Raw genomic sequence first — 26,087 nt, 5'->3', positions numbered from 1 at the left:
ACACATAGACCAGTGGAGTGGAATAGAGAGCCCAGAAATAAACCCACATGTCTAAGTCAGTGGATTTTCAGCAAGAGCGCCAAGGCTTTTTAATGGGAGTGAGAACAATCTTTGAACAAATGGTGCTGAGACAAGTGGTTATCCACACACAAAAGAAGGAAATTCGACCCCTACCTCACACCACGTATAAACATTAACTCAGTTTGGACTGGAGATCTAAATGTAAGAGGTTAAACTATAAAATTCTTTGAAGAAAATATAGAGGTAAATCTTCATATACTTGGACTTGGCAATGGATTCCTAGGTATGACACCAAAAACATAAGCAATGAAAGAAAGAATAGATACGTTGGACAGCATCAAAATTGAAAGCTTTTTTTTCTTCAAAGGACACTATCAAGAAAAGGAGGAGACAACTCGCAGAATGTAAGAAAGTATTTGTAAATCGTCTATCTTATCAGGGACTAGGCAGAATAAATAAACTCCTACAACTCAATAATAGAGACAAATAACTGAGTTAGAAACCGGACAAAGAGTATGAATAGAAACTTCTCCAAAGAAAGATGTACAGATGGCCAATAAGCCCGTGAAAAGATGCTCAATGTCATCAGTCGTCAGGGATGCGCAAATTAAGCCACACTGAGACGTCACTTCACACCCACTGGGATGGCTGTAATCAAAAAGTCAATAACAAGCATTGCTGAGGACGTGGAGAAAGTGGAACCCTCAGATGCTGCTGGTGGGAATGTAAAATGCTGCAGCCACTTCAGAAAACAGTCTGACAGTTCCTCTGGTGTTAACCATAGAGTTACCACGTGACCCAGCAACTTTGCTCCTAAGCATATACTCAGGAGAAATAAAAACATGTCCACACAAAACCTGTCCGCGAATGTTTACAGCAGCATGATTCATAAAAGCCAAAAGATGGAAACAACCCAAGTATCCATCAATTGATGAATGGATAAATCAATCGTGGCATTTCCATACCATGGACTATTATTCACCCATAGAAAGGGATGAAGTACTGACACATGCTACACCATGAATGAGCCTTAAAAACATTACACCAAGCAGAAGAATCTAGTCGCAAAAGGCCACATATTGTATCAGTCTATCCATGTGAAATGTCCGGAACAGGTGAATCCGTAGAAACAGAAAGTAATCTTGGGCTTCTTTAGGCTGGAGGGGGAGGGAAGTCGGTCTGATGGCCATCAGGTGCTGGGTCCTTCTTGGAGGGGTGGAAATGTTCTAAAATTGATGTGCTGATGGTTGCACAACTGGGAATGTACTAAAAGCCCTTGAATTGTGCACTTGTGAGTAGGCAAATTGGCATTTGAATTATGTCAACGAAGTTGTTAAACAAAAAGAGTCCCGCCATTCTAACAAACAGAAACGCCCTCCTTTCAGCTCCACGTTTCCTTTTAACGCAATAATTTGTGGTGCCGCCGCATGACCAGACCCACTTTGAAGTTCTGCCTTGTCGTCACCTCTCCCAGAAGGGTCTCCCTGTGCCAAGTGGTCCATGTGACAATTGCTTTGTTGCTGCTCACACTGTCACAGAGCTGGCTTCCGGGGCCCACATCCTTGTCCCCACGGCAGCTTGAGCGGCGGCCCTGGGTGCTGGTGGGCACGGGACAGACGGGGGAGGAAAGGCGGGGCTCCCATCATCTCTGTCTCGTGGCCAGCAGGTGTTTGCGGGGTCACTACATCTTAAGGGGTGATGAGGAATTGGAGCTTAGGCAGCCTTTCTGGGGGGGAACTGACGTGCTGCCTAAGGAGATGGAGGTGGAGGGATGCGGTGGAACCCTGGTCGGTTATTGTGGGCGCCCGCTGTCCTCCGGTCCGCCGGCCCTCTGTGCATCTTGCACCAGCTGCCGGAGAGCAGAGCCGTGAGTCTTCCCTCCAGAGTGTTGTGAGCTGGGGAAGGCCAGAGAAACCTGGTACTGCCCAGTGGCCTTTTAACACTGTGGTGAGGGGGACACTGAGCTGATGGATGGTGCAGAGGCAAGCTAGCCAGGAGGCTGCAGATGGGTGGGCAAGGATGCAGGAGCAGCGGGAGGCCAAGGGGCAAAGCCCCCTCTTGGAGGTGGTGGAGCCCTCGGACCTGCCGCTGGGCTGTCAAAAGCATGGGGCCCCCACCTGCCTCCCTGTGGCGCTGAAGCAGGCTCACCGTACGAGGCTGGTCAAGGCAGGCTGCTCAGCACCCCCTCCGCCCATGGGCATCATGGCTCGACCAGGGGGTCCCGAGGAGGTAACACAGGTCTCTCTCTCGGCACAGCGGAGCTGATGCCCTCCCACAGGCTGAAGCGGAAGAGCACGGGGCTGCCCAAGGCGCTGCAGCTGGAGGATCAGGGGCAGTAAGTTGCTGGCTGAGGGCCGCGGGGGCTGGATGGTGCTGCTGGCTCCAACCTCCCTCGGGACAGCATCACTCTGTCTGACCCCTGAGCGGCGAGGCCCTGCTGGTGGGCTGTGGGTACGGGCCAAGACGTGGGTGGCAGATGGGGTCGCAGGGCGCACGCTCATGGAGTGGCCTGAACTGCTCTGGGCGGGTCAGCACAGGGCTCCCCGTCCTCCAGGGGGGTGCCTGGGTGTGGTTTAAGCCCAGGTTCTGCTTCTTCAAGATGAAAAGGCCCCCACTGTCATGGTGGAAGTGCTGCTCTGGGCCCTGCACCCCTCCTCACCCCTGCATGGCCAGCCCCTCCTTGGGGTCACGCTCTGCACCCACTCTGCTCTTCCGGAACATTCTCTATATACCTGCCCACCTTATTATCCCTGTGGGCATCCCTGATGGCCCAGGAAACCCTGGTGGGTGGGTGGGGGTGATGGACGGGGGCAGCAGGCGTGGTGCACCCACCCGGGGCTCACTTTCCTCCTGAAGCAGAGCGTGCAGGTGTACCAGGGTCACCCACAGCCCTCACTGAGCCCACTCGGGGTCTGCTCCTCCCACTTTCAGACATTCCCCGTGTTGGGAGGAATCCATCCCCCACACGAGGGCCGTGGCACACGAGGGTCCCCAGTGCTGTGGCGTGGTCACCTACCGGCCCTGCTGGCGAGCACTCGGGTACCTTCCAGGGCTCAGGGCTGGATTCCTGTTCTAGATAGCCCTGAGCTGGACATCCCTGGATGGGGACTTCACGTCTTCCGTCCACATGCGAGTGGCTACCCTCTGCAGAGGATGGTGGGGTTGGAACCCACACCCCTTCTGGAGGGGTCGGCGGGGAAGGGCCTGGAGCATGGTGTCGGTCAGGCACAGATGGCAGGCACTGCCCGACTGCCCACACGGCTCCCTTGCAGGATTCCCTTCTTCAAGTTCTGCTACCAGTGTGGCCGCTCCATCGGGGTGCGGCTGGTGCCCTGCACCCGCTGCTACGGGATCCTGACCTGCAGCAAGTACTGCAAGACCAAGGCCTGGACGGACTTCCACAAGAAGGACTGCAGTGCCCTGGCAGCCCTCGGTGAGTCCAGGGGCCCGGCCGGGCTGGGGGGCGCCTGCTGCTCCTGGGGACACAGGAACAGGCCTGTGCGGTGGCCAGCGAGGGTCCCTATCATTGCCCTAAATCTCTCAGATTCAAGCCACTTTCCAGAGTTCCCAGGTGAGCCTGTTGTGGGGACAGGGAGCACACCGAGCCAGCCTGGCCGTTCCCCATCTACCGCGGCAACACTGTGCCTAACGGCGCCCTGGAGGTGGTCATGCCCTGGGCCCCACAGAGCTGGGACACCGTGCCTGGGGGCTCTGCTGACACCTGGGGGCTCTGCTGACACCTGGGGGCTCTGCTGACACCCGGGGGCCCTGGTGCACCACAGGGCATTGGCCTTGGGGCTGCTTCTGGAAAGTTCCTCCTAGCCTGCCCTCTCAGGCATCCCTACAAGTGTGGGTGGCAGCAAGTGTCTGCTCCTGGAGACACCCTCCTCTCCCCTGACCCCTTTGGTGTGTGACCTGAGGAGGAGCTGAGAGCATGTGAGTGGAGATTCCACCCCGGCCCTGTGCTCCGAGGGCGGCCGGTGGTGAGCAAGGCTGCGTGTGAAGCTGTCCATGGGACTTGGCCGGGTGGGCCTGGCCCTGCGGGGGCTGGGAGTGGGGCACGTGTTGCCTGCTCTTCTCAGAGCCTTTCCTCGGTGGGAACAGGGAGGCTTGGTGACCCCTGCCCATGGGCCCGTGCCACCAAAGCCGTTCCTCTCTGAGCTCTGACCCTCAATGTTGCCTCCATTTTCCCCTTTGTAAAATGAGACTTTTAGTAACAAGTCCTCACTGTGGGGCGCACCCCAGATCTGGTCACAGCTCCCTTGGCTTGGGGACCCCAGGACGGGGGCCTAGGGGGCTTTCAGGCTCCCTCTTTGAAGAGTCCTCACAGCTGACACTCAGTCCTTGCCGTGTACCCCACACTCGTGCAAGCACAGAGCAGAACACGACTGTGCAACCCTCACCCCCAGTGGGGCTCTTGCCGCCCCACCCTGCACCAGGGAAGCCGAGACTCAGAGGACTGGAGTCCTCCTGGGGACGGCCCAGGCCCTCACCCCCCTCCTCCCCGCCAGTTCCTAGTCCAGGGGCCCCCCCAGAGGACGTGTGCTTGAGGGTGGACGAGTCTCATTGAAGGAGCAGCGCCCGAGGCCGAGGCCTGGGGAGGGCCCAGCGGCCGTGCGTGCTGTGCGGAGTCTCGCCCTGGGCCCCCTCTGTCCTGATGCGGGAAGTCTGTGCGTGCCAGCGTCTCCCTCCTGACGACCTCGCAATAAAGTGGCCCCACTGCATGTGTTTTGAACCCTCTCTGCCCCGCTCTGCCTCTACCCCGGCAAGCCCAGGGCTTCTGAGGGGCCTGGGTCCGCACTTCAGATCTCCCTGGCCCGCTCAGACCTGGGCCACCTGTCAGGTGGATGAGGGTAGGACCGGAGCACGCTCCAGAGATTGTTGCCAGAAGAAGAGATTATTGCACCTCTGGGGAATGTCTGGGGCTTCCCGGGAACCCACAGCCCCGTCTCCCCGCCCTGCTCAGAAGGGACAGGCTGGGGCATCTCATGTTCCTTCCCACGGGCTCCAGGCTTCCTGCTGTGTCCAGAGCATTCATTTCTTGCACGCGCATTTACTGAGGGTCTGTGTGTGCCGGCTGTGTTCTAGGGGACGGTGGATACGGAAACCGCCCACGGTTGACACGGAGAAGGGACTGAGGGTGACCGTGAGCCAGGCACGACGATGAGGTTGGGCCAGAAGTGGTGGGTCTGCTTTCAAGGAGAGGGCGGGAGGGAAGGGGCCGTGAGGAGCGAGGGCTGGACCATGTGCTCAGAAGGAGGAGGTGGTGGGCACGTCCAAGGAGGAGGTGGAGGACGGGGGGGCTTGCTGCTGAATGCAGAGTGGCAGAGGTGGGCCAGGGCGGGTGGGAGAAGAGGCTGGGAATGGGGTGATGGAGCCTGCATGGGGACCAACCTGGCCGGCTTTTTGCTGGTCAAAGCAGCCCCTCCCACAGCCGTGGTTTTGCCTGATTTTCTTGGTCTCTTGTCCAAGATGGGGCTCCCTATGCAGGAAGTTCGCTTAGGGGGCATCCTGGACGATGTTCCTCTGTGTGAGTGGGATAGGGGTGGGGAGGCGCCTAGGCAGAGGGAGAAATGACCTTGTGCATTCTCTGGAGGGGGGCCGGGCCTTTGTACCCCAGCATCAGCCAGTTCTGGTTGCAGGCCGCCCCTGCCGAGGGGGCAGGGGGTGGGGGTCATGAACCCCAGGGAGGGGTGTGGGCAGCTCTCGCTTCATCTGCCAGGAAGGAAACCGCCCCTAATAAGTACTGCTTATTTTAAGCTGTACTTGTTAACTGGATAAAAGTTACAGGATATATACATACAGAAAGAAAAGACAAATGACAATTATCCTGACACCCAGAAATTGCCATTGCCAACACTTTGGTGTCCTTCCAATTCCAGCTGTGTGTCTATATAGACTCCCACACACACGCACACACACCACACACGTGTGTATCTCAAAGTGCGAGCATGACCTATTTAAACTTGGCCACGAGCATCTTTCTATGCTATTAAGTATTTTTCTGCAACGGAATTCTCCCCAAAGGAAAACAGTTTTACTATTTTTTATTCTGATTATGCATGCGATATATGCTTATTGTTAAAACAGAAGACAATAAAGAAAAATGAAGAGAGCCAGTCATCCTAATCTTACTGCTCAAGGATAAATATCCTGAACGTTTTGGTGAACATATTCTTTTAGATTTTAGTTGTGCACACACGTGTGTACATCCTCAAGCATGCAAATGTGCTTTTTCATGCCCCTCCTCCATTTATTTTTAAGATGGAATTAAAATTTTGATTAAAACAGAATGGTTCATTTTGCAGCCTTAACCTGCCTTTCTGACACCTCATGTGCGTCCTGTCATTTTCATTGGGAGTGGAGCGTGTCTGCCCGATGCCCTGTTGATGGGCACATGGGTTGTGTCATTGTCCTCTTGGGAAACAATGCTGTGCAAGCACCCCATTGGCCTATTTTTCCCTTTGTCTAAATTCACAGAGGTTAAAGTCTCAGATTTTGAGAGTATTCCCATTTTCAATTTTGCTTTCGTAGCATGCTCTCTGGGAAGCTTAATGAGCGTGTCTCTGCCCTACACCCTTTCAGGAATGAGCATCACCGAGAGATTCAATCTTTTCCAGTCTCGTAAGGATTTCACACGAGTGTGAGCACCATTGCCTCAGGCGGATGCAGCCTTATGTTCCTCCTCCTGCTCCCTCTGATTGGAGCTGTTTGCTCCTTCTGACTGGTACTAACTCTCTCTAAAGCACGTTACCCTCTCTTCTGCCTCGCATGGGAAGGACCCCTCTCAGCTTGAACTTTGCTACACGGAATTCTGTTCTGGTGTCAAATCCGTCTGCCCTGTCTTCAGGGTCTGGTTTGCTGGAATGCTTAGGGAGCAGTCCCCAGACAAGCTTATGCCAGGACACAGATTTTAAAAACGATTTTCATGCATTATTGTTTTACCTGTAATTTTTTTTTTTTGAGGAAGATTAGCCCTGAGCTAACTGCTGCCAATCCTTCTCTTTTTGCTGAGGAAGACTGGCTCTGAGCTAACATCCATGCCCATCTTCCTCTACTTTATATGTGGGACGCCTACCACAGCATGGATTGCCAAGCAGTGCCATGTCCGCAACCAGGATCCGAACCAGCGACCCCTGGGCTGCTGAGAAGTAGAACGTGCGCACTTAACCACTGTGCTATCGGGCCGGCCCCTACTTGTAATTTTATAATCAACCTCGAACTAATTTTCGTGTAAGGGACCACAGAGCCACCCAGCTAGAACTTCTCCTGAGTTGAGTGTCTGGGCTCGGAGGTGACCGAGGAACCCATCTCTGCTTGCCGCGCGCGCACGTTGTCCTGGAGGCCTTGGCTGCTGCCCCGCGCTCTGCTCTTCACCCGCGGACGCTGGGACAATCTCAGCTTGCTGTCTCCCCTGCGACATGCACTACCTGTTGTCACATACTTACTCGGATGAATTGTGGGTTCAGTTTGTCAAGCTCAAATGTCTTCTTGGGACTTTGTAATTGTTTTAGGTGTTTGGTTTGATGAGCAGATGCTTGGCGTTTAGAGTGCTGACTTTTCCAGGCAACGATATGACGTTATGGTCGCGTTTGATAGTTTCCTTTATGTAGGAGTCACCCCGACCACTCTCACATTCACACCTCACATCCAACCCTTCAGGACGTCTGCTCAGCTCTGCCCAATCTGGTGGCTTCCAGAACCTCCTGCCCCTGCCACCCCTACCCTCCTCTCCATCCCTGAGGTCACCTGGGCTCTGGTGCGGCCAGAGGCCAGCCCACGCTGCTCCTCCGTCCACTTGCAGGACCTTCCATCGAGGTCCTTGCAGCTCCAGCCCTGCTGCCTCCCCGCACCCATCGCTCACTGCCCCTTATGCCCTGCTCCAGCCAGGCTGGCCCCTCCTGTGTGGGCTCCACCCCTCTCATGGGGATCTGGCCTCACTGGGACTGTCCGTCACCTGCTGGAGGCTGGCAAGGGGTGAATGTGCCTAAGTTGCTGAGGGGTGGAGTGTTCAGGGCTGCTGTGCTTGGGGGTCACCGGGAGCTGGGCGGTTGAGACAATGAGCCAGATGGGAGTGAGGTCAGAGGGGATGGGGGTGCAGGGCCTGAGACTCGTGAGGATCTAGACTCCCCCGGAAGGAAGGAGAAGGCCCCTGAGGGCCTGGTACTGATTCCCTCTGGGACCCTGCTGAGTGTCAGAGGTGTGAGGGCAGGAGTGGCCACCAGCCAGGCAGTGGGCCCAGGGCAGGACTGTGTGTGGGTCACACCCCAGCAGTAGGTGGCAGCAAATTGTGATTCTGGATATCCTCCGAAGGTCAAGTGAGATAAGGAGGGGTCAAAGGTGATGGGGTTAAGGTTTGATGGGAGGCGCTGGAAGGATTGGGGGTACAGAGGAGAGCATGGTGGTGCAGGGGTCAGAGTTCAGTGTAGAAATGCTGGGTGTCTGGTGGGCACCCGCGGGGGATGGGGCCACAGAGAATGTGCACGTTGACTCAGGGAAGATGTCTGTGATGGATGGCCACTGGAGCCAGGAGACTGCATGGGGTGTGGAGGCATCCTAAGAAGTTGGGAGAAGAGGGGACCGCCCACTGAGCCAGGAAGCGGAGGCCGGGGGCATGTGGTTTTCTCCCGCCCCTTCAGCTGTGGAGGGTGTGTGTGTATTTGTGCGTGTTGTGTAGAGGGGGCAGATTGCCGAGTAGGTGGAGGGCGGGTTCAACTCGAGGTGGCTTAGCCGGCAGGCTGTTGAGGGGTTGGTTTGCTGAGGGTCCTAGGCCAGCCCACCCACCTTCCTCCCCCTGATGCCTGCCCGCCCTCTGGCTCATGAATGTGCCCAGATGGCCACTGGCTCACCGGGTCCCCTGTGGCCCTCGCTCCCATCTTCCTACCTCTCCAGGCTCCTCTTGGCCACCCACCTGGACTCTCGGGGTCCTCTCTGGGGCTGGGAAAGACGTGCCCTGCCACCTGCTCAGCCCCACGGGGCCCATACCAGGGGCAGTGGAGGTGGGGCGGGTGGAAGGCAGGACGACACAGCTGTGGGGTGTCCAGGGTGACCAGACAGGCGACTTCAGAGCGAGTGTGGAAGCCCTGGGCTGCAGGAAGAGACGCAGGTCGGGGGACAGTGGGAGAAGGACCACAGTAAGGGTGTGGGAGCTGGAAGGTGTGGGCCGAGGGGCCAGCATGCAGGACAGTGGGCCAGTAGTGTCCGCAGTGGATGTGTTCCAGAGGAGGCGAGGTCCAGGAGGTGGAGCGAGAGGAGGTGTAGAGTGGTCCATTGATCCCACTTACAGCAGTCTGGAAGCCAGCCCCCACGCCCCACCCCCACACCTGTACCGGGGCTCTCGGGAGAACGGGCAGCTGCCCTGAGGGGTGGCCAGGCCAGGTCAGGGGAGCCTTGGGAAGAGAGGCCCGGGAAGCTGGGAATAAAGGGGTGCAGGGGAGCCCGAGAGGGGCACAGCCAGGGAGGAGCCACCGGATGGGAGAGGCCTTGGGCTTGGAATGTTGGTGTTGGAGACAAAGGGCCTGGAATTTGCCGGTTCGGGGTTCCGCCCAGAAGCCAGCCTTCTGCTGTGCTCTCTGGAGAGACGGGTGGTGGGGGTGGCCAGGGTGGTCTCAGGAAGGACGCAGAAAATGAAGGGCCAGGAACTGTGGGTTTCTTCCAGCCACAGCAGGGACAGAGCAGAGCCCCCAGGTCGCCCTCAGTGCCTGGGGAGCTGGCACCTGGCCCTCCTGCCTTCCTGCCCAAACCTTCCTCTGGCCTTGTCTACAGACTGGCTGTGAGCGTGCACCGGCCAAAGTCCCGGCTCAGCTTTGTCTGCGGTTTGTGTTCTTGTTTCTGAAGAGACTGTCCCCCACCATATGAGCCTCAAGGCCCTACAAAACCTGGATGCGACCTGGTGCAAGATTGCAGGTTTTTAAAAAATCAATAAAAAAGTAAAAGGAACCCTGGGATGGGACAGGCCCATGAGTGGAGCTCATCGGATGCCTGGTTTTTAAAGAACTGGACCACTGCCCATCCCGTTTTGTGGTTTTGTGCGTTTGTGTCTCCCTCCGCCACCTAGACCTTTCCGTTGTGAGGCTGGACCCTGCAGGATCCTTTTGAAGGACTCTTTTGGCATTTCCTCAGTAGCAAAGCGAAGCCGAGCGTTTTCTCATACATTTATTTACTGGCCATTTGGAGTGCCTCGTCTGTGAATCCCCTTGTGTGTGCGTCATCTTTGTCCATTTTTTCTATTGATTTGCCTTCTTTATTGGGAGCAGGAGCTTCTCATGAATTCCGTGGCCTGCATTTCATGGTGTCTGTGGTCTCATGCAGGTTGGAATGTTGATGCGGCCACGGTTGTCCATCTTGTCCTCTACGGCTGGTGGCTCTGTGTCGACATGCCACACCCTCATGTAGTCCATGTTCTGTTGTCTTCTGTTTTGAAGCATCGCTTTCCACATTTTGGTCCTTAATCCATCCAAAATATAATTTTTATTGATAGTTAGAAGCTGGGATCCTGTTTTCTCTCTCTCATGTGGACAGCCAGCAGGCCAGCACCATTTATTTGATGGTCTCTTCTCCCCGACCCTCGCAGCCACCCCTCTACTCTCATCCCTATAGATTCGGCTTTTCTAGAATGTCATCCACATGGTGTCAGCCAGCGTGGCCTTCTGTAGCCCGGGGGCTGCGCTTAGGCTGCCAACTTGGGGATGGGGTGCAGTGGGCTTCCATCTCTATGGGGCGGTCTTAGTTCCACCTCCTGCCTCACTGGGTCCAAGATCTGCTCTCCCCACGTGGTTCTTTCAGCCCTGCCCCTGCCTGCAGACTGGGGCTCCCACGACCTGTGTCCTGTGGGTGCCCTGCCTCAGCTCTGCTTAGTGCTTTTTCCAATCTTTTTCTTTTGTTTGTTAAAAACAAACTTGTTCTAACCTTACGGTTTCCATCTCTCTTGTCCTCTCTGATGCTCCACAATGCTCATTTCATAGACTATTTTGGTTTGCCCTAACGTCTACCATTCGGGGGTGCCGGCTCTGGGTGGTGGGTGCTTTTCGGCCTGTTGTAATTTCCGCTTAAGCTCCCATCACCCGGGACTTGACACTCTCCCTCTCCTTGAGGGCATCACGTTCGGCCTCATGGTGGGTGAGCCCTCTGGATGCTTCCCCATCTGCTCCTGTCTGTGGGCAATGGAGGCCCCACGGGACTCAATGCTCATGGAAGACGTCGTTTCTGCGCAGAGTCCTGGCGGCAAAGCAGTCTTGGCCTCCCCTTCCGGCAGGGAGAGCTTTTTGTTCCGGTGTCCGGGCCACACAGGATGTCAGCTCCAGCTCCCTGCCGTATGCCTGTCTGCTCACCCGTGACACCCTTGGGGGCTTTTTTGCATCTGACACTCTCCCCCTGCCCCTCCGGCCCAGGTCACTGCGGCCTCACAGGACTTTTTCGTGCCTGGGACCTGGCTCTCCTGTGACCTCCGATAGCTGGTGATTTTGTCCAGCATTTCGACATGTCTGCAGGTAAGGGGGACATTTCGGCTGAGTCCACCGTGTTGCTGTGACCTCTTCAAACTACACATTTCCTGATGTTTTCTCTCGTTTGTTGTCACTTTGACGCGAACACAGTCGGTCTGATTCTGCAGGTGGATGGTGTTGCGTTATTTTGAGATCTCTGATGAGTTTCTTGCTGGCTTGTTCTCTGCTCTCCCAGGTCGGGGTTCGAAACGGGTTTGTGCTAGAATCTGTGAAGGTTGCTGTTCATATCTTCCGGCCACACGGAGGAAGGAGGGAAATGCTTAGATGGACCGAGGTTTCACCTTGGGGAGTGGGGGTCCCGTCGGGGAGGGGTCCCTGCTTTGCAGAGGCAGGGCGGGCCTGCTGGGGTGTCCCGGGATCCTGTCCGTGTGCCCCATCACCTCCCCTAGACTCTGCCTCCATCTTTGATGGCTTTGAGGCGTGACTTGCCACCTGTCCTCAGTTCCCAGCAGGGACATAAACACCCAGGTTCCAATCTGTTATTCACTTGGGATTTAGGATTGGGAGAATCAGTTCTCCATTAGTCAGTTCTCCATCTTGAACCTGAGCTAGTGCTTTGACTATAAACATCATTTCTAGACAGAGAGGTTGTCTCCAGGTAAAGGAATGCTCAGTGTCACCTGGAGGGGAGCAGAGCGTGCATTCCTGTATGTGTGCGCACACGTGCATACGCGTGTGTGTGCACATGCATATGTGTGCACTGCAGACACCCATGCTGGCGTGCCTGGGTCGCCCATAGGAGGCTCCCCTGGAGCTGGGTGCTCTCTGGTCCTCAGTGTGGGTTGGCCAGGACATCTGTGGCTTCCTGGATTCCCGTGAGGAATGAAGGGGGACTGACAACCAGGAAGGGGCCTCTCCCTGACCAGGAGCTGTACCTGGGCAGGCAGGGCTTGGGGGCTCAGGAGGTTCAAGGCCTGGCCCAGGGGAGGCGGGGTGGCCAGCCGAGAGGGGCCCCTTCCCACCTGCTCCCAGCCCATCAGCTGTCCTGTCCTGACACCACCTCACCTGTGATCTCCTTTCCCCAACAGGGAAAGAACATTTGTCTCTAAAAAAGAACTTGCAGACGCTCTTGAAGCATCGGGGCAAGGCAAGGCGCCAGAGACCGGAGACGCAGAAGCTGCCACTGGGGCCACACTACTTCTATTCCGCCTACAACAAGTAATGTCTGGCCACCCACCTGACCCCACAGGGCTCTGCGAGCCCCAAGGCTGCCTCCTGGCCTGCCCCACACTCATCTCCCAGGAGGTGGCACCAGGGCCACCCTGGGACTCGCAGAAGGGCAGGCAGGTGGGTGAACACACAGTCGCTGCCCTGCAGGCATCCGGGGAGGCCCGTGCTGTACCCTGGGGCCCCTCAGGAACTGCGACCTCTCCGTGGAGCCGTGTTCTCTCTCCCAGGGTGTGCTGCCTGGCCCCCTGTCCTGGGGGAACCCTGCTCCTCACACTCAGGGGACCTGGGGTCCCAGCCACTGGGGCCTCAGCATTCCAGGGCCCAGGGGGACAGAGGCTGTGTTGAATGTTTGCCGGGAAGACTGGCACAGGCTGTGATGCTCAAATAAAGTGACTCTTCAGCGGATCACGCATCTGTGTCGGCCTCTAGCCTCTGACCAAGGAGCTGGGTGCCAGGGTGCTGTACATAGGGGTGATGCCTTGAGGCCAGTGTGGGGCACCCCTGGGGGGCTGGCAGCTTTCCCCCAAAGATTATGAAGGACTCTGCTTGGGGAGGCATGGTGGCTGGGGCAGGGGTCCCCACTCTGGTGAGAGGCGCCAGACACGGCAGGGTTCTGTGGCACTAGGGACAGAGCAGACCATCAGGACGTCCTGCCAGGTTTAGCCTCGGGACAATGCTGGCCCCCACACACTGGCCTCCTGGACACCTCTGAGGTTACTTGGCAGGAACTGGAACTGCCCGGGGAGTTGGAAGACTCGTGTCCAGAGCAGCAAAGGGGTGGACGGCAGGCGGGCCTCTGCCTTCTCCCGGGTACCAGCGAGGCTGCCTGGGGTGGTACGGGGAGATGCAGACCGACCCAGCTCTCTGCGGCCTTGGGGGCATCCATACCACTGGGTGCAATCAGCATCCAAGCCCCTCCCAACCTCCCCACAGGCCCACGGTCATGCCATGCTGTGCACAGCCCGTGGCACACACTCGCAGCCAGGCTGTGCAGGGCGGGATCACAGCAGCCACATGAGGTCTCCAGCCTTTTATTCATACAAGGGCTCAAAGAACACACGTCTCCTGCTGACACCGTGTGGCAGAAGGACACAGCAGGCCTGGCCGATGCCTGGCCAGAGACGGTGGCAGGACCGTCCTTTCCAGGGAAGCGTGTAGGGCAGGCCAGAGCACAGGCCCCTTTGGGGCCGTCCCAGCATGGGGGTGGTCACTGCCCCAGAGCCCCTGAGAGTCCAGCTGGCCCCTGCCCCGGTGCTAGCAGGTTATTATGGGGTGGGCGTGCCTGTGGGCCTGGGCTGCCTGGTGGAGCTGTGGACCCTGGACTCAACACGTCCAAGGACTGAGCCAGGGGCCCTGGCCAGCGGTCAGAGGCCTCAGCAACCCGGCGAGAAGCAAAGCAGTGCTAAGCGGCCTTCTCAGGGCCCCAGTGCCGTTCAGAACTGCTGTTCCTGCCTCAGCGGCTCGGCATCACCCAGCCCCTCCAGGACCACCATCCCCCTCCCTGCCTGAGCCCCTGTGGCAGGGTGCCAGCCCCCTCCCCAGGGCCTGCAGCAGCTGGGGCCCAGGATCAGGGAGGCCCCAGGCCTGGGGGAGGGGCCTCACCAGCCTGAGTAAGCAGGTGCACACCCAGATCCTGGGGCCGTGGAAGGTGGCCCGGGTCCTTTGAAAGCAATTTGGGAGGAGCTGAGGCAGCAGCTCTCGGTGAACGAGGAGGAGAAGCATTTGTAAATGGATACTTGTCCGGAAAAGCCCTTGACTGTCGAAGCTTCCCCAGACCCCTGCAGCTGGTGGGGTCAGGGAAGGGACCCAGGTGTCCCTCCGGCCTGCAGTGCCAGGTCTCGCTGGCCCTGAGCTGAAGTTTCACCAGACACCTAGCATCTCAGTGGCCAGGGGAAGGCTGTGGGTCACCTCCAGCCCTGGTCTGTCACCCTGAGCTGGAACCTGGCCCTGGGTCTGGGTGGGGATGGGGGGGGGGAGGGCACAGGACAGTGGCCAGGCTGCCCCTCCGCACAGCCAGAGGTCCTTGTGCAGGCCGTGGAGCCCGCAAGGCCTGCTGTGTGAGCCCCCTGTGTGAAGGGGACGCCCACATCTGTGGAGGCTCCAGGCCTGCCCTCCTGGCGATGGCCAGAGCCCAGAGGCAGCGTGGCTGTGCCGGCTGTGGCTCACCCATGCGTCCTCGGACTCGCTGGTCTTTGGCGAGGACGCCGTCTGGACAGTGCCTTGTCAGGGCCATCCTCACTAGACAGGCTCTCACCCTGACGTTCGGGGCTCTGGGGGGGCCGCGCTGAGTCTGAAGGATTCATGCATAATCTCAGAGGCCCCGCCAGACCCTGGACAGCAGAAACCCTGAGCCCTTGCAAGGATTCTCGGGCGCTGAGGGGTGGGCCTCGCTCTCTGACGCCTGTAGCCCCGAGTTCGCAGCCAGAGGAGGCAGGAGAGGAAGGCACAGGCTCGCTTGCACTCTCCAGCAGACCCTGCCTGGGGTCGCCTCCTCGCAGGCCTCGGCACTGCTGCCTGGTGCAGAGAGCTGGCGGGAAAGGCCGACAGGCAGGAGGGAGGCAGCCACCGGCATCCCCGAGGTCCCTGAAATACATGGCTTTTGGGGACAATTTTCCTGGCTGACCTGAGGGCCTCATACAAAATTAAAAGCCAGGACGGCCAGCAAAGCCAGGCCTGGGGGGGCCAGCACCACTCGCCCCGCCCCCAGGGCAGTCCCAGAGCCGCAGTCCCTCCACGTCCCTCCCTGTCCTGCCTCAGGACCTCCAGGACGAAGGGAATTAAATATTGTCTGTTTTGCATTTTGGCAAAGTCAGTCCTTGGCCGCCCGCTGTCCCTGGGGCTGGGGGCAGTTACCGCCACCGGGGCCTGGCCGCTGAGAGGACCAGGGTGAGGAGGAGGAGCAGGAGGGACGGGTGGGGCTGGGGGCAGCTGGCGGCCGAGGACTTCTGGCCCTCCCGCTCAGACAGCCCAGGGAGGGCGTGGGTCAGCGTCGTCCGTGAGCTGGAACTCTTCTTGTTGACCCTCCGGCCGCAGACGTCGTCCGGGCAGCCACCACCGCTGCCTGAGCCACTGCCATCGTCGCCTGGGGAGGAGAAGAGGCTCCAGCCCCACCGGCTCTGGGGACCCCAAGTGCAGCATCCCACCGTGTGGGCCCCCCCCCACGCCAAGCGCCACCAGCTCCACCCTGACCCCCAGGCGGCTGGCACTCCCTGGGTCTGCCAAGGCTGAGTGGACATCCTGGCCAGGCCTCAACTGGGCTTGGGGACATGGAAGGAGAGGTGGGCATGAGGCCCAGGGGCTGGGAGGCCCCCCTGCGCCCTTCTGCAGCTGGGTGGGGCTCTGTGGCACCCTGTGCTGAACCCATGGCTCTCAGCCCCCCGGGGGCCCCACCTCCCAGCCCCGGGAGGCCCGGCCCTCACTGGCGTCCTGGAAGTCCACGTCGTCCCCGTTGTAGGCACTGCGCAACCTGTTGGTCATGATCTTCAGCTGCATGATCTGCTGGCGGACGGTCATGTCGGGCTTGGTGATGTCCACCTCCACCTCGGGGTTGTTGATCTGGTTGGCCAGGCCGTCACCCATCACCTCGGGGAGGTACCTGGGGGCCAAGAGGGCAGGCCCTGGGTCACCGTCCCGGTCCCTGCAACGGGGCACCACCCATGCATACGCTCCTGCTCCCTGCCTCCCGTCTGGGTGGTGGCAAGCCTTGAGACCCCCAGTGGCCATTAGGGGCCAAGAGGAGCCCACGCAGGCCCCACAGCAGCGAGTGTGGCCGCACTGAGCATGGTATGTGCTGCAGGGAGCTGGCACACGGTGAGGATTTGGCCCTTGTCCCAGCTTTCTGTGTCCTGCTGTGTCCCCCCTGTTGGGCATGGTCCTGTGCACATAGCACCCACTGCCACGGGCCAGACAAGGGGCCCAGCTGAGACTGTGCAGGAGGGACAGCCCGTGGGCAGCCAGGTGGCACCTACCGGCCCTTGGCCATCCCATTCCAGCAGCGGTCATCGCTGGCGGCACTCATGGCCATCTTCTCGCTGCACAGTGTCCCTGGGAGGCTGATCCAGAAGTCTTGGGCGTCACGGAGCTGGGTCTTGGCCTCGGAGACCTGCCGGGCAGCAGTGAGGCCATGGGGTGCCCGAGCCCAGCCTCCCTCCCCTCCCCCTGCCCACCCAGGGCCTGGCCGACTGAGGGGCCCCTCACCAGCTTCTCCAGGGTGCCTGTGGGCGGCTTCTCCTGCAGTGCCAGCTTGCCTCGGCGCCGCTTCTCCTCGGGCCCAGGGCCCTGGGGGTTCACTTTGGGGTTCCCACAACCCTGGATGACCTGGGGAGAGACGCAGGGGTCCTGGAGGGGCCGAGGCCATATCTGGGATGCACCCCCCAACAGCCACTGCGCCCTCCTGCCCGTACCTTGGCCGTGAGTGTGTCCTTATTGTCCTGGAGAGCGTTGATGGCCTCTGCCAACCACAAGTGCACACTGCCGATGACACTCTCTGCGCCCGACGGGCCCCAGAACTTGTCAGTGATGAGAACCATGGAGTCTGGTGCACACACACACAGATGTGAGTACACACGTGGAGGTGTGAGCACACACACGTAGGTATGAGCACACACACAGAGACATGGGCACACACATGAAGACATGAGCACACACGTGGAGACCTGAGTGCACACATATGCATGAGCACACACAAGTGTGAGCAAATACACGGAGGTATGAGCACACACACGGAGGACACTTTGTACGTATGCATGACGGCCCCCCTCGTATCAACAGATTTAAGCTCACACACGTGGACATGACTACGTGCTGGGCCACTGTGTCAGTTCACGTACACGTTAGCCTGTATGAGCTGATATGTATACATGTTGACTCACTCCAGGCCAGTACATGTGTGCTGTGTGTGGCATTGGCACACACGTGTGTGGAGCACATGTAAGCTTACATGTGTTGGCAGAGACGTTTGGCCCACCACATGCATGTTAGCTCACACATGTTGGCTTGCATCCTGCCATCACATATACACGTTAGCATGTGTTTTGGCATATGTGTGGGCCCACTATGTCAACATGTGTTAGTACTTACATACATTGCCATATAGGCATGCTGACCTCATGTCAGTGCCAGCATCACTCATGCATGTGTTGGCCCACCGTGTGTCACACATGTGTTGACAAAGTTTGCATGTTGGGGCACTTGCTCAGTGAGGAAGGATAATGAACCATGACCCCATAGGGCTCCCTCCCAGGCAGCTGCCCAAGTCACCTTCCATTAGGGACATTCAGAAGGAATTCTTGTCCCTTGACCCTGGGACTGCCTGCCCCCCAGGCTCCAGAGGACAGGCCCAGCTTTGCCCTCTCCTGCAGGGCCCGGACCGCTCTGACACGTGGGGGCAGTGAGGGCTCACCCAGAAGGTTCCTCCACTCAGCATCCAGGTCAGCCTGGTTGGCCAGGCAGCCCTTAAGCACGTTGCGGCAGTAGTCCGGGCAGGGCCGGGCGCCGGGGACCCCCAGGCAGTGTGCACAGTAGACCAGCTTCATGACAGCCCGCGAGCACTCCGGACCCAGGGGCACCTGGGGAAGCCAAGGCAGCCTGAGTCCGACCTCACGGCTGGGTGGGCCCAGCGCCCCAAGGACCCTGGAGTGGGGGGTTCTGCACGCAAGGTGGGAGACCTCAGTTCTGCCCCAGCCACAGTGGGACCTCAACCTGGCCCTGGCCCTTCTTGGGGCCCGTCTCTTCTCAGATGACCACGTGGGCCTGCCTGCCGTGGGGGCGCTCATCCTAATAATTGCTGCCGTCCCAGTGCCATGGCTCCCTGGAGCACTGCCATCACTAACCCGCCCAGGGGTGCATGAAGTTGCCCGCCTGCAGTGCAGATGAGGGATTGAGGCTCAGGGCTGGGGGCACGACCTTTGAAGGACCCCAGCTGGAGGGCAGGTGCTCACAACGAGGGCTGTGCAGGTCTGAGGCTGACGCCCTCCCACACCTGTCACCCAGTGGGCCTGCGAGGCCTCAGGCCCCAGCCCATGCCAGCCATGGCTCTCTTGTCTCCCATCCGCCTGATCCTTATAGCCGGCTCAGTATCCAGCCCCAGGCTCCTCTCCCTTCCCTTCCTGCCTGGGACCCAACCTGGCCCTGAGGGTGGGACTGAACAGTGGGTGGCGCTCATGTCCGCAGAGGTGCTGTCTGCAGGCCCCAGGGTCAGGAGGCGCAGGGGCACAGGGGAACGGGGCGGGGGTTTGAAGCAGTGGGGGCAGGCGGGGGGTCTTGAGGAGTTCTGTGCGCACCTGGGCCACCTTCCGGACCACGTCGCTGGCCACGCCCAGGCCCTGCACGAAGGAGCGCGCTGCCACGAAGGCGCGGGTCGCCCGCAGGCGCAGCTCGCGGGGGGCCTCCCCGAAGGGCCGCAGGGCCTCGGCCTGCTTGCCCAGGCAGTCCAGGTATTCGTCGGGCAGCAGGAGCTGCGGGTGCAGCTGCCGGAAGAGGCGCTCGAGCAGGCGGGCCCAGAACTCGGCCAGCGTCTCCTCCAGGTGCAGGTTGGCCCCGCGGTAGTAGCGGCGCAGCTCCGTGTACAGGTCCCGGAAGGCCTTGGCGCTCTGCGTGTACAGCTCCCCGAAGGCGCCGGGGAAGGCCTCCTGCAGCGCCCGCTCCGAGTCGTTCAGCAGGCGCTGGAAGTGATCTGGGCACGAGGAGGCAGGCGTGAGGCCTTCCGGGGGCCTCCTGCCCTCCTGCCCACCACCCACATGCTGTGGCAGCTGGACCAGAATTCAGGGCGCTCTTCCCGGGATACCCGATGCTCTGAGAGAATATGCTCGTGCGGTCATCAAAGCCCTGACCCCAGGCTGCAGAGGCTGGACAGGCCCTGGGTGCCCCCAGAAGGCTCCGGAGACCTCCCTTCCTGGCCTGGGGTGCAGAGGGTTGGGTGGAGGTCCCCTCCCGGGTCTCTAGGTCTCCATGTGGGACTCCAGTTGACATTTCTGAGCTGGGCCTTGGGCAGGGGACAGACACACGATGTCTCAGTGACCCACTGGGTCACCAGGGGAAGGGCCTCTGTGGGTGGGGCAGAGGGTGTCATCCGAGTTGATGGGTGGGACCCACTGCAGGAGACGGGTCCAGCGTGTGCCTTGCCTGCTCTCCCTCCCAGCTACTCTCCTTTCTTCCCTCCACCTCCCCCGCCCATCCTGTTGCCCAGCTGGCCCTTCTGCTCCATGGGGTCTCTGCAACCATCCACTCTCCACGCCAGCCATCTCTGAGGCTCTCCTGGGCTTCTGCCTCTTCCTTCCTGCCCTGTCCTCCCCACGTCTGGCTCTCCCTGTCCGCCTGTCTCCCTTGGATGCTTTCCTTCTGGTTCAAGCGGCCCCAGCTCTTATCACGCTCTCTGGAAGCCGCCCTGTCTGAGGGCCCAGCGGGGAGACCTTTTGCCGCCCTTGGGACGTGACCAGAGCTTCAGACGGCGGGTGGAGGCTTTCCCGGGGTCAGGGTGTAAGCATGCACCTCAGACCTCCATGGCTGGGGAAAATGCCCCATACTCTGTGTGTCTGGCATGTGCCCCAAATAGCGCTCACCCCCTCGGCAATGAGACATCAGGATCCATGACCGCAGAGACCATCCACTCAGACTCGACCCAAGAACTGTGGCTACCCTCCCTACAGAGGCCCCGGGACCCTGGGCAGCCAGGGGTTTTCAAGCCCAAACTTCGGTGTCCCAGGGACACAGGGCCATGTTGGCTTTGCTCTGGGCCTGGTGGACATCAGGCCTGAGATCCTCGAACCAGCCCCCACTCCCACCCACCCAAGGCCTCAGGCTGCAGGGCTGGCTGGGGCAGGAGACCCCTCTGTAGCTGGGCTGCCGGCCCCCAAGTGGGAGCTGGACAGCCCCTGGGCCTGGCTGGGGGACTGTGGGAAGGGGTGGACAGTCCAGGTTCCCATCCCAGCTCCCTCTGTGGGGTTCTGGCTCCTGGCAACCCCCTACCCTAGTCTCTCTCCCTAAATGGGCAGTTTGTTGTTCAATCATTAGCCCCGCTACACACTGGGGATCCTGGACCCACACACCCATGCGCAGCCCCATCTCCTGACCGGGGTCCTGCTCTGAACCAGGCCCGAGGCAGCTGCCCCCGAAGGCTAGGAGAGGTGGGTGTGGTGGGGCTGGTGAGAGAGCTTAGGCCCCCGTGTCCTTGAACACAGCCACCTGTGGCCCTGCCAGACTCACTTCCCAGGGGCACTGCAGTCCAAGGCTGCTGCTGGTGGCCCAGGCGAGGGCCGCTCTTGAGGCACAAGGGGGCCAGAACCAGGCATGACGGTGCGGGTGGGGGTGGGAGGTGGCATGCAGAGAGGGAGGTGGAGGAGAGAGATGAGGTGTCCCTTCTAACAGAAATTCTGGTCCCAAATGGGTGTCTGAGTTTGCGCGCCAGACAAGACGGCATAAGTATCAGAAGGCCAGAGCCTTCTGGAGGGCAGTGGAGGGGCTGCAGGGCACAGAGCCTGGGATGGGGTTCAGAGTGTGGGGGACACAGAACCCAGCACAGCAAGGAGGATGATGGCAGAAGGGAGCAGGAGAGAGATGACGGGTCAGGCTGTGGGTGGCATGAGGAGAGGGACTGATGCATGCAGACGGGACACCAGGAGTGCCAACAGGGAGCAAGGGGGGATCCAGGGCTGCAGGTCTCAGTGACCTCAGGGATACCCCGGGACGCAGGGAAGTGGACGCAGGGTCCCCACCCACAGACAGGCCCAGGAGCACTGGGTGTGAGGTGGCACTGAAAGGGGACGCCCACATTACACCCACCCCTCCCTGGGCAGCCAGGGAAGGCTTGCTCCAAGTGTCATCATCAGAGGCACAAAGATGCCAGCTGACCCAACAGGGACCCAGTAGGCGCCAATGAGCTGAGGCCAATTAAAGCTGGCCAGGTCAGCAGCCACGTGGAAATGACCTCGGGCTCCCCGGCCTGTCCTCCGCGGCAGGGGCCACCCCTCCCTGGGAGCCTGTGAGGCCAGCTGCTGTGGGCGGGAGTCCAGGGGCTGAGATCCACGGGCCTCCAATGGAAGCCACTGCGGGTGTTTGCAAGCTGGGCCTCAAGGTCATGCCAGGGCTGCCCGTCAGCCTCACGTGCCCACTCTCCCTCTTCTCTCTGTTCAGGCTCACTGCCCCAGCCCGCCAGCTCCACCCTGCACCTTCTCCCTCCACTGAGACCTTGGGCTTCGATCTCAGCTCAGAGGTCCCTTCCTGGGGGATCCCCCAGCACCCACGCTGGCCTCTTCGAGGTGCCCACTGTCATACATCACCCCACCATTCCTTGTTACAGCCGGCTGCTCTCTGCCCAGATCTGACCACGTGAGACCTGGTAAGGGCTGGGGATGACTCAAACAGCACAGCCGCACTCTCCTCGTGTCCCCCCAGGGCAGGCCTAGCTCTCTGCAGCCCCATCACCCCTGATCTCAGCCCTCACCCTGAGCTCCCTGGATCCAGGCCACCTGGTGGCCAGAGCAAGGCCGGTCCCAGGCAGGTGCTTGGGAAAGCTCTGTGCGTGACAAGGAGCCACCTTGAGAGCAGAGGATCCCCTCTGAGGGCCTGATAGAAGGGACGGGCCCTCTCTCTCCAAAAGTGCACACCATGCAGTGGACGCAGAGGCCTGCAGACAACTCCAGGGCTCACGAAACCCCTGCTCAGGCCTCTACCCGTGGGCAGCCTTCTGCAACCGTGACGCCCCCAAACCTCAGCCCCCAGCCCCCAAGTGCTAACGCACTACCCTGACCCCACCACGGGGAAAGGGCCCTGTGCACCTAGCTCCCCACAGTGGCAGTGTCCTGCGGTCCCCGTGCTCCAGCGGCCCACTCACCGTCAAAGCCCCGCAGCTGGGTGGCGAGCATGGCCTGCAGGGCGCGGCCACTGTCCAGGAGGGCGGTCTCTAGCTCAGCGCGGCTCCGGTTGGCCAGGTTCTCCTCCATCTCGCTGGTGCAGCAGGTGTAGCCCTGGGGGCAGATCCGCAGATGCTCGCCTGTGGGGAGGGGCCGGCGTGAGGGAGAGGAGGGGGCGGGGCGGGCAGCTGTGGGGACCGCAACAACTGGGCTCTGAGGGGTCTCCTGGGCAGAGTGGGTGTGGACGGCAGATGCGGGAGGGGACACAGCTCTGGCGCAGGGCCTGAGGGGTACGCCAGCACAGGGATGCAGGAGCAGGGCTTCCTCTGCAGGCCCCGCCCTCTGGGCCGCCTGGGGCAAGCCCTGTTGAGGGGTGGTGGGGGCTGGGTGTGAAGCAGAGGGCAGGTGGCTGAGCCCCAGTGCAGGGATGTCCTCTCCACTCAGCTCCGCCTAGCCCCCAGCCCCGCCCAGCTGCCACCAGGCACAGGGGGGCCATCCCAGAGGCTCCGGAGCAGCTCAGCTCTCAGCTGTACCCCAGCACAGAGAGGCCTCGGGGTCCTGTGTTCGGGTGGGGGTGGGCTGCCAGACTCCAGGCTCACTAGGGGAGGCCTGCCCGGTGCCCCTTGCCTGGGCCCAGGCTGAGCACGGGGAGGGAGGAAGGGATCCCCGAGGGGAAGGGCAGAGTCTCCTTCCTCGGCCCTAGCATGGGGGGCAAGCTCCCACCGAGGACACGTGCAGCCTGGAGACCAGTTCTGGGCTGGCAGAGGCTGTAGCCCCACAAGGGGCGGCCTACCCCGGTGGGGATGGGGCCGGGCCCAAGTTGGCTGGCGGGCCTGAGGCGAGCCCCGCCCCCATCTAGCAGGACAAACCCGTGGCCCCTTCAGGTGACGGTCCCTTCTCCGCACCCTCAAAGTCCCCATCACACCTTGTGCCACAGCCTCCGTGTTGGCTCCCTGGGGACTACTTATAGCCCTGAGCTAAGACAGTCCCATTACCAGGTGAGGACATGCCCTGAGTCAACACAACCCTGCAGGCACACCATGCAGCCCATGGGGATGGTTGCCTCAGGGAGAGGAAAATCCACTCCTTTGAAACCGTGCTGGTCCCAGTTTTGTAACAACTGCATTTTGAGGTGGGCGCTGTGATCCCACTTTATAGACCAGGAAACTGAGGCTCCCCGAGATCAGCTTTCCTGTCCAAGTCACACAGGGAGGGGCCGAGGGCTCAGGCGGCCTGACTGCAGGCCCCCACACCCACTGGGTCGTGGGTCGCACCCCACCCCACCCCTCCTCCCAGCTCTCCCGGCGCACTCCCCACAGGCCGAACTTCCTGCTTCTAAGCTGGAGGAGGGTCTCTCCTGGTGGGGGCCTGGGCTGGGCCCGGAGTAGGAGTGGAGGCAGGGGTCTGGCCTGGACAGGGGCTTTGTGGGGCTGGGGTAGAGGTGTCTGCTGGTGCAGCCAGCACAGCTGTGGGCAGGGGGTGGAGCAGCCTGGGCCTAGCTCTCTGGGTCCTGAGGCATCCTGAGGGGTGGGGGGCTCCGAGGTAACCTGGAGAGGACTCTGCAGCCCTGAACGAGCTGCCCCGGTGGGCAGTGGCTGGAGGGTCAGGCAGCCTCTAGCAGAAGCCTTGGGGGGTAAATAAGACTAAGTAACGATCTCGAGGCTGGATGACCCCTGGAGAGCCTGTAGGGGTGGCCAGGTCAGACTAAGTTCGAGTGTGTTTCTCTCCTGCATCCCATGTGCACAACGCCCGGGGGAGCTGACACGGTGGAGAGAATGGTGTCTGGGCTCCAGCGAGTCACACTGTGGGCCCCTCTGTGGCTCTGTGCCCCTCAACTTGACAGTGAGGAGACGGTGGCACTGCCGCAGGTGCAGTGAGAGGGGGCCGCTGCATACTTGGGTGGGACTGGAGGGAGGTGTCAGAGGGGCGTGGGAGAGCCCACTCAGAGGTAGAGGGTAAGGGGAGGTTGGGGGCGCAGAAAGGTGGGAGGGCAGAGGCAGGACAGCCCCCTCCTCCTTCCCACACAAACCTGCCTTGAGCGCCTCATTTGCCAAGTGCCCCCTGCTGACACCTCCCTCCTCCTGCCCGGGGGCTTGCCCCCTGCAGGGGCTGCATGTCTGGAGGACCACCACCCCCATTCCCAGGGCCTGGAAGTGATGCTAGCATGCTCATCTGATGGGGGCTATGGCCACCCACCTTGGGACAGGGCTGACCTTGGGGTGGATAGATCAGGGTGGCAAGACAACTTGTGTGCCCACCCCTTAGACAGCCCTGGCCTGTAGGGGTTCGCAAGTAAGGGGTCTGGGATCCAACCCCCTGGGGTAAGTGAGGCCAGGTGCAGGCCTTGTGGGAGCCAGCTGGGGTCGAAGGACAGAGCCTGGCTCCCCTGGGCCTGGTAGAGAGGAGGCACCCCCCCATCCCGTCCCCCTTCCTTCTGGGGGTGTAGTTCACCTCCAGGCAGGGAGGGCTGGGACATGAGAACATCCCCAGCAACCATCCTTTGCTCTCAGCTGCCTTTACTGACGCTGTGTGGCCCCGGACCCTCGCGAGCAGACAGCAGGATACAGAGCAGGACCGAGGGTCCTCTCTCAACGGTCCCAGGTGGCACAGCAGGGCAGATATTGGACCCACCTCCTTGAGGGTGCAGGCCTCCGGGGGCTGTGCAGTGGGGCCGTGTGCACCCAACCAGGAGGAACCTGAGGCTCCCTATCCCATGCTGGCCAGAGGCCCACCCCGACCCCTGTGGGCCTCCCCCTCCAGCTGCAGGGCCCAGAGAGCACCCTCAGCGGGGACCCTCACCTGCAGCTCAGGATCCCTAGCTGGTGGTACTGGGTAGGGGTGAGAGGGTAAGTTAGAGGGTGTGCCCTGGGGGAGGGAGAGGTGGCAGGTGCTAGCCTGGAGCTTCCAGGTGACACCCCTGGCTCAGCTCTGATGGGCATCCAGCCCAGGCCAGTTGGGTCATGGGGCAGCAGGTGGGCAGACAGGAGGGTGCAGATCCCTGGGGCAGACAGAGCTCTTCAGGCGTAGGCACCCATGGGCCACAGGGGCAGACAGCATCCCCAGCTGGCTGCCCTCCCTCCTGAACCCTCCTGGTCCCCTGGAGGACCCAACCCCCCTCCTGAACCTCCCATTCACACAGACAGGAGAGAGAAACTGAGTTGACAGAGAGAGGAAAAGACAAAATACCAAGAGACACAAGGGGCTCCCCGGTGCGCAGGCTCTGAGTGGGGCTGTCGGCCCACCCACTGCTCACAGCTGGGAGCTGGCCCCCACCCCAGTGGCCTCCCCGCAGCCCCCCAACCCTGCCTGGCCACCTCGTCCAGCCGGCCCGGTGACCTGCGCTGTTCCGGCAGCCCCAGCACAGCCCCCGTCCCTCCCTCCCTCCTCGGACACACACGGGAGTGAAGACACGGAGCCAGAGCCTGGGCGCCGGCCTGAGGCTCCGGGCAGGCTGGGCCGAGGCGGCCCCCGAAGCCTGCTGCAGGGCGGATGCGGTAGCCGAGGCACAGAGGCTCTGAGCTTCCCTTCCGCCCAGCCCTGGCCC

The 26,087-nt window shown here is 60.6% G+C and overlaps 2 protein-coding genes and 1 non-coding gene across 27 annotated transcripts in view; 1 reads left to right on the top strand and 2 right to left on the bottom strand.

The window, feature by feature from the left end:
- ANKMY1 (ankyrin repeat and MYND domain containing 1) overlaps positions 1-13,100 on the top strand; it is a 55,870-nt gene extending 42,770 nt beyond the window's left edge. For 8 of the 25 annotated variants that reach the window (XM_070270710.1, XM_070270700.1, XM_070270699.1 and 5 more), the window contains 3 exons: positions 2,278-2,356; positions 3,294-3,454; positions 12,554-13,100. In XM_070270710.1, coding sequence (XP_070126811.1) covers positions 2,278-2,356; positions 3,294-3,454; positions 12,554-12,687 — 374 coding nt within the window. In that variant the 3' untranslated portion in view covers positions 12,688-13,100. Of the gene's footprint in view, positions 1-2,277; positions 2,357-3,293; positions 3,455-3,565; positions 3,918-4,532; positions 4,757-5,109; positions 6,137-11,411; positions 11,511-12,553 lie in introns of those variants that run through there. The other 17 variants (XM_070270697.1, XM_023642730.2, XM_070270698.1 and 14 more) reach the window with 9 other exon arrangements.
- Positions 13,101-13,710: 610 nt separating this feature from the next.
- The window catches only part of GPC1 (glypican 1), a 31,205-nt gene continuing 18,828 nt past the window's right edge, over positions 13,711-26,087 (bottom strand). The window contains exons 2-9 of the mRNA XM_023642741.2: positions 22,525-22,683; positions 18,977-19,368; positions 18,097-18,262; positions 17,099-17,229; positions 16,893-17,012; positions 16,664-16,797; positions 16,115-16,290; positions 13,711-15,777 (exon numbers count right to left, since the gene is read on the bottom strand). Of these exons, the coding sequence (XP_023498509.2) occupies positions 15,545-15,777; positions 16,115-16,290; positions 16,664-16,797; positions 16,893-17,012; positions 17,099-17,229; positions 18,097-18,262; positions 18,977-19,368; positions 22,525-22,683 (1,511 nt within the window). The 3' untranslated portion in view covers positions 13,711-15,544. The remainder of the gene's footprint in view (positions 15,778-16,114; positions 16,291-16,663; positions 16,798-16,892; positions 17,013-17,098; positions 17,230-18,096; positions 18,263-18,976; positions 19,369-22,524; positions 22,684-26,087) is intronic.
- On the bottom strand, positions 25,889-25,977 carry MIR149 (microRNA mir-149). The gene has a single exon (NR_032854.1). It is a non-coding gene; the product is annotated as a microRNA mir-149 (primary transcript).

Source organism: Equus caballus, chromosome 6, assembly GCF_041296265.1.
Source record: "Equus caballus isolate H_3958 breed thoroughbred chromosome 6, TB-T2T, whole genome shotgun sequence".
NCBI classification, from domain to species: Eukaryota; Metazoa; Chordata; class Mammalia; order Perissodactyla; family Equidae; genus Equus; species Equus caballus.
This window is presented reverse-complemented; position numbering and strand designations above follow the sequence as displayed.